The sequence below is a fragment of the Chanos chanos genome, chromosome 7 (genome assembly GCF_902362185.1).
Source record: "Chanos chanos chromosome 7, fChaCha1.1, whole genome shotgun sequence".
Lineage (NCBI taxonomy): Eukaryota > Metazoa > Chordata > Actinopteri > Gonorynchiformes > Chanidae > Chanos > Chanos chanos.
Genome location: NC_044501.1, coordinates 33,600,490 through 33,607,732, shown reverse-complemented (window position 1 = coordinate 33,607,732; position 7,243 = coordinate 33,600,490). Strand labels below are relative to the sequence as shown.

Sequence of the window (7,243 nt, the reverse complement as noted above, 5' to 3'; positions counted from 1 at the left end):
TCCATATATTGGATGCACGTGCATAATTCATTTAGGAAGAACGGTTTTGTTTGGACAAGACTTCAGTAGAACTCCCAGATCGATCTAGCGTAATTTTATTGTCTGCCTTTGGGGCCATTAAATCGAATGTACGACATTCAACTTTAATCTAAAGTAGGCTTAGACACAGCTGCCAAATCCCAACGGTGATTCAGAAAAATTTGAATTTAGTAACGTGTCCATTTCCAAGCAGCTTTCGAGTAACATGTTGATTCGATAATGCATGTAGAGAATCATTGTTTTCGAATCACTCTAAATAACAAATACTTAGCAGTTAACGTATGTTGCACAGTCAATGGAAATCCATCCAAACATGCAGAGACAAGATTATTAGATCACTGTGTTTATATACAGAACTGTTACTCTTGTTTCACACTTGGGTTAATGTTATACATACACACATATTCAAAGAGCCTGACACTGGGTGGCCCCATGTACCAGAGACAAGAACATGGAACGTGTTTCGGTCCATCTGTGACAGGATCGAGAGGAATGGACTGCTTTGTGATAAACTGTTTGGACGAGGAGGGAGCGTTCAAACACAGCTGTACGATTTGACACGTGTGACCTGCCGCCACAGTGACATGGGGCCTTGCGCTGCTTAGCAACAGATGTACACAAAAAGGAGGGGGGGGGGGGGCAGGGGGACAACGAAAATTCCTAACATACCCCTTTGACTTTTTTTTTTCCCCCAAAAACTTTCTTTGTATTATGATTAACCATATATTCAATAATTCAATATTTATCTAATTTTTTTTTTTTTTTTGTCCTACTGTCTCATGACATGCGTGGCCCCCTGGGTCACTTGCACCAAACGTAGAGCAACTTTGTTCTTTTTTGTTTTGTTTTGTTTTTTTTTTTAATTTGATTTAAGTTCAGTTATCCAAACAGGAAACTCATTTGTTTTAGAGTGCATCTCCCAGCACAGAACACATTTGAATATTTGTGCACCAGCTGCATACAAGCAAACATGATGATTTGGAAGTAATCGAGGTATTCTTCAGCTAGAGGAACAGAGGAAAGTATTTAATAATTGTGCATTAGTGCTGTTGGAAGGGAGCAGAGTTTTTTTCATTACTCACTGCAATAGACTGCTCTTAGTAATTATACACTTACGTAAAACTGTGTAGTAAGTACTGTACAATAAATATGTACTTGCACAAACATTAAATAGTTCCACGTGATGTTACAGAATAATTACTGAAATATTTGGGCGCTCAATAAATTTCACTAATGTCTGTCATGAAGTCGGGCGTGACTTTTTCTCTCCGCTTTTTCCCTTTCTCTCTCTCTCGCTGTCGTTTTCAATCCCCTGCTTTTAACAACGCTGTGTTTTTTTTTTTTCCAGACAAAAAGAGAAAACAGACAGGCAGGTGGCATATGCTTGTCGTTTGCTTTGCGTTTTAAATGCCTCCGGCAACGGTTTTTTGGGGATTTGCGTGACCGAAAGCATGCCGCGTTTGATTCGCCTGTGTTTGTCTTTTGCTTGTCGAGCTATGCCGACTGTCAGAAGAAGCTTTTAGGTTGTCACAAAGGGGGATAGAAAATTATTTTGCCTGTCGATCCTGTACAAACTCCCCATAGTTCCTCTCTCTCTCTCTCTCTCTCTCCTGACTTTTCCCTCTCTCTTTCACTCTCTTCTTTCTCCATGGCCCTTTCACTATTCTGTCATATGCTGTTTGATTATGTTGAGGGATGACAGCGGTTCAAGGGAAGGGACGTGAGCATCCACTTAGCAAGGCAAACAATCTAGAGAGCGGGAAAAGAGGAAACACAAGGTTGGCTTTTGTCTCATGAGTGTGTGTGTGTGTGTGTGTGTGTGTGTGTGTGTGTGTTTGTGCGCCAATCAAAATCTGCAGTCCATGTCACACAAGTCCTGGATACCAACTGAAACTAATTAATTGGGTCATTCCCTGTAACTATGGTAACTAACCCTGCAATGCTTCTCTCTCCGTGCGGGATTATAGCCGGGAGTTGTAGTTTTTGGTTGTCTGAATAAATAGTAAATGATATGTACAATGCCGTGGAGCATTGCATTTTAGATATGTATGTGCACAATTAATATTGAATATTGCACTTCTGATTTAATTTTTTTTGGGGGGGGGGGGGGGGGGGGGAGTCTTTCAGATTTCAGGTGTTTGTGTGCATCCTGCAGTAGGGCAAAGGTGAAGAAGCACCTTGAGTGCTCATGCTCTCTCTCTCTCTCTCTCTCTCTCTCTCACACACACACAAACATACACACAATCACAGATTGTCCCCTCTATGAACACACTAAAGCAAAAGAAAAGACAACCTTGGTATTTTGCATGTGGTACTTTGTGTAAACTGAACCTCTCCTCTTGTTCAAGCATGTGTATGTGTGTGTGTGTGTGTGTGTGTGTGTGTGTGTGTGTGTGTGTGTGTGTGTGTGTGTCCGCGTGCGTGTATGCGTGCGTGCGTGCGTGTGTGCGAAGAGATTTCTTCTTAAGTTCCAGTCTTTGTCCTGGTCCCAATAGCTTTTTTCAAAGCCACTGTGAAGACTCCAGAGGAATGCCAAGGTGTGGTGTGGTAATTGAAAGGCTTGTATTGGTTTTTGTTAGCAGGGGAAAACTCTACATGCGTGACTTACCCTTCCAGGCCCAGGGGCTATACATACTGAAAACGGAGTGACAAAAGTACTCTCAAAAGAGCGGGATCAGTTTAAAACTGTACAAGGAATAGAATTTCATTTCTCTCTCTCTCTCTCTCTCTCTCTCTCTCTCTCTCTTTCTTTCTCTGTCTATATCTGCACAGTGCCCTGCAGCACTGGAACAGAGGTAACTCTCGTTCAAGGCGCTTTGCCAAATATGCGCCCATGTGCCAATCAGGTTAAAGTTTTGCCCAGAGTCTCTGGCTTCTGTGTTGTTAAAACTCAATCCACACCCTCTTTCTATTTCTTCTCTTTTCCACCTTTCTTTCTTCTCAGCCCAGAACTACATTAATTCACCCCGCCCTTTGTCTTTCTTTACATATCTCACAGGCTCTCTTTTTACCTATGCACTATTCTACCATATCTCTCTCTCTCTCTCTCTCTTTCTCTTTCTCTCATTCTGGCGCTCTTTTTCTTTCTCTGTATGTGGTGGATGTAGATTGAAACCTTGGCCTGCTTCTGTCAGGACGATTAGTGGCAGACATGAGATCAGAGGGAGATCTTGAGAGCGCTGGACCAGCCTAGTTGCGGTTCACCAGGGCAATCCCTCACTTTCTGACCTCTTTTTTTTTTTTTTTATTCCTAATTCGTTTTCTTTTTCTCTCCTATGTCCCTTTTACCTCAACTTTTGAACTCTCTGCACTGTTTTTTTTTTTCCTCTTTATTTTCTTTAGCCTGTTTTTCTTTCATTCCCTAAGAAATTCCACCTCGTAAAACATGTGGAGTTTAGAGGCTTCTTATGTCATGTGACATAGCAGCGCTCAAACTGCGACCATGTGATGGCAGGTTGCATGGATTCAGCTTAAATGGCTTTCAACTGCTCTGCCCACCCACTCATATGTACATACTCTCCCACACACACACACACATGCATGCACGCACGCACACATGTACGGGCTCTCTCCCACACACACATAGCCTTTGTAGTATGGTAAACTCTTAATAAAGCAGATCTTGTTTATCCTCTTAGCGCCTTCAGGGTCCAGTCCTGGTGCCGTGGGTTGGTACTCTAACCCCATCTTGGCCCCCTTGGTCCCCCTCCAGCCACCCCCCCCCCCTCCCCAGCCTCCCCGTCACCTCTACCCCAGCCCCCCGCCCCGGCTCCGCAAACCCTTCTCTGCTCTCACTCTCTTCCCCCGACCTGCAGCTCTCAACCAGCCCAACAGGCACCCTTTCATCCCTTAATCGTATTGAAACGGTATCCCCGTGACCTTCGACCCGCGGACCCCTTGGCAGGTCCTTTCTCTAAGCAGTCTCATATGGGAGACAGTGCCCCGTTCTCGCTCTGTTAAGCGGCTCCACCACATTGTTGTCTGAGCATCTGAATGGACAGCATTATGTTGCCGCTTGCGTTTTGGAACGAGCTTAACGCCGATTACTTGCATTGGCGTCGGCTTGTGATTTTTACAGGAGCGTATGATTTCGTATGATTCAGCATTCTGAAAACATTCTTACCATATCTTTTTTTTTTTTTTTTTGCGTGCCGATCCGAGTAAGAGCCGTAAATCGACGGGTCTTTACATTGTCGGATTGGATCGTTTCAGTGGGAAAAAGGGGCTGATGTTAAAGGACGTTTTTCTCAGCGGTGCTGAAAATGAAAGTGAGCGAGGGCCGTGAAGCAGGAATCTTTCGGCAGAACTGTCTCCTTATCTTCCTGCTTCTTATCATCTTCTTTCCCATATCGTCATCATAACTGTCTCTTTATCATGCAGAAAGCTACCCATACTTAGCATTTATCAGCCGTCAGTTCAGAGAGGGAGAGAGAGAGAGATGATCTGTATGGGTGAGGTACGCTTACCTTGAAATGTAATCTCAGTGGAACAATAGAGTTCATCTCTTTGTGTGTGTGTGTGTGTGTGTGTGTGTGTGTTTGTGTGTGTTTGTGTGTGTGTGTGTGTGTGTGTGTTCTGTGTAGCCTCATGATTCTGGAGTGTCTGTAGAATGTGTGTGGCTTCATGATTCTGGAGTGTTTGTGGGATGTGTGTGGCCTTGTGATTCTGGAGTGTTTGTGGGATGTGTGTGGCCTTCTGATTCTGGAGTGTTTGTAGGATGTGTGTGGCTTCATGATTCTGGAGTGTCTGTAGAATGTGTGTGGCTTCATGATTCTGGAGTGTTTGTAGGATGTGTGTGGCCTTGTGATTCTGGAGTGTTTGTGGGGTGTGTGTGGCTTCATGATTCTGGAGTGTTTGTGGGATGTGTGTGGCCTTGTGATTCTGGAGTGTTTGTGGGATGTGTGTGGCCTTGTGATTCTGGAGCGTTTGTGGGGTGTGTGTGGCTTCATGATTCTGGAGTGTTTGTAGGATGTGTGTGGCCTTGTGATTCTGGAGCGTTTGTGGGGTGTGTGTGGCTTCATGATTCTGGAGTGTTTGTGGGGTGTGTGTGGCGTCATGACTCTGGAGCATTTGTGGGATGTGTGTGGCGTCATGATTCTCGGTGTGAATGCACTGGTTTTTCCAGAGGAGTTTCTGGCCTGCGCTCTGTGTGGCAGGCTATTCATATAGGACTGTCACTTGTTGTTCACTTGAAGAATCTGACGCACAGTTTACACTCTATGATCTCTGCTGGCATGTGGAGCTGAGCATTGACTCATCAATCGGGTCACTTTCACAAAATGTGTAGCAGCTGTTATCACAGGTGTCTTTGATGGTTAGTGTGTGTGTGTGTGTGTGTGTGTGAATGTGTGTGTGTGTGTGTGTGTGTGTGTGTGTGTGTGTGTGTGTGTGTGTGTGTGTGTGTGTGTGTGAATGTGTGCATGGGTGTGTGTGTGTGGGTGCGTTTTTGTGTGCACGCACATATGAATATACTGGTAGTTGATAAAAATTCAGCCTACTTTAAAAATATCTAATTATCTAAAGTATTTAAATCTAAAAATTATGTAAATATCTAAATTAGAATAGTGATCTACGGTGATCAAGAGATCACTAAAAGTGATCTTATCCTCACAAACTATACACTCAAATATATCCTCACAAAACAGAACTTGTACCTTATGTCACATGGGTAAGGATCAGGCAGTAGGCCTATACCAGGTAGGAGGCCTATACCACTAATGTAAGATTTCCAGTTGCTGTCCAAACCGTCCATACTGTTGAGCGGTCTCAAAGGTGTATGTTTTTAAATGAACTTTAGTTACCTTTTTCCTCGCGTGCACACTGGTGTCTTTACGCATTAAAACTGAAGTAACGCTAATGAAATTTCTCTCTCTTTCTCTCTCTCTCTTTAGGGCTCAAAAGTCCAGGAGCCATGTGCAGGGCGTGACTGTAGTTCTGGATGCCCATGTCCCGCCATCAAGGGCACACGGGTAAGACACCCCGCACACTACCTGTCTCTTACCCACAGGGGGCGACATAGAGACCCGACGTCAATACAGTGTGTTTACCACTACTAACAGGGTTCCCTCTGCATATTAATGTATCCATTTGTTTACATGTTACCCTCAATAGTTCACTGTATGTATTGTGTAAGTATGAATCCTCGTGTATTCAGCTTTATAACTTTGGTGTAGAGAATAATAAGATATTCCGACACAACACCTGCACAATAATACATTATTAATATTCACATGTCATTCCCTGTTACATCCGGTATGTGCAGAGCTGTTAGCGACTCAGTATAAACCTGGTCTATAAGGTTCTTCCTGACATCTTGTCCAGTCAGAATGTGAGATCAGGGAAAGACTAATCGTGATCACGGTCTCTTGCACGAGGCGGGGGATTCGGTATCAGGGAGTTGTGTGTTGAACTACACGGTGCTTTGTCTTTACCATTTTCAAACACTTTCCGAGCGTAAAGGCAGTCGTGTCTTTGTCAAAATGACAGCTTTCACCAAATTACACCTTTTAACTCTTAAACAAACGCTGCTTCTCTAGCCGCGGCGTTCGAAAACTCACCTGCCGGAACAGTGTGTAATCATGAGGGGTATTAAGGACAATAGTACTGCCCCCCCCCCCCTCCCCCCCAAACACGTGGCCTTACTTTAAAGCTCTAACTAGCCATTCTGCTGCACTTTCTAGTCCTGCCTAACAGGGCAGTAATAAGCAAGAAGCTTATGTTGGCTTGAGTTAAAACAACAAACGAATAGCACCTACAGACCCGCAGGTGAGTTTCTTGGAATGCACAGAAGTTTTTTGATGAGGGAATTGTTTGCTTCGTTACAAATAAAAAAAAAAAAAAAACAAGACAAAACCGTCACTAACTTGAGGGGAAACCGTCAGGTATTCCGGCAGAAGATGCCATCTGCAGCAGCAGTAATCAGAAAGTGGCAATAACAGAGTTCGGCTCTGCCAAGCTCTATGCCTTAACAGAGCTCCCCGATGATAGGCGTGCCCGTCGGACACAGAATTTCAGTCTAACTATGCAACGCCCTCGCGGAACGGCACCCGACAATGACGACGGCGGCGGGGGAGGGGGGTGGGCGTACGTAAAAAACCTGGCCTGGACGCCGCCAGTGAGAACTGTTCTCCGGATGTCTAAGGTCTTTCTTGGCCGCGTCGTGAAGCTACTGGTGGACTGGCTCTTAGCCAAGTCGCCGTAAGTC

At 44.5% G+C, this 7,243-nt stretch overlaps 1 protein-coding gene across 1 annotated transcript in view; it reads left to right on the top strand.

Moving 5' to 3' along the window:
* Positions 1–1,734: 1,734 nt before the first annotated feature.
* The window catches only part of col4a6 (collagen, type IV, alpha 6), a 44,105-nt gene continuing 38,596 nt past the window's right edge, over positions 1,735–7,243 (top strand). The window contains exons 1-5 of the mRNA XM_030779213.1: positions 1,735–1,817; positions 1,899–1,954; positions 3,659–3,711; positions 3,855–3,905; positions 5,931–6,008. Of these exons, the coding sequence (XP_030635073.1) occupies positions 1,735–1,817; positions 1,899–1,954; positions 3,659–3,711; positions 3,855–3,905; positions 5,931–6,008 (321 nt within the window). The remainder of the gene's footprint in view (positions 1,818–1,898; positions 1,955–3,658; positions 3,712–3,854; positions 3,906–5,930; positions 6,009–7,243) is intronic.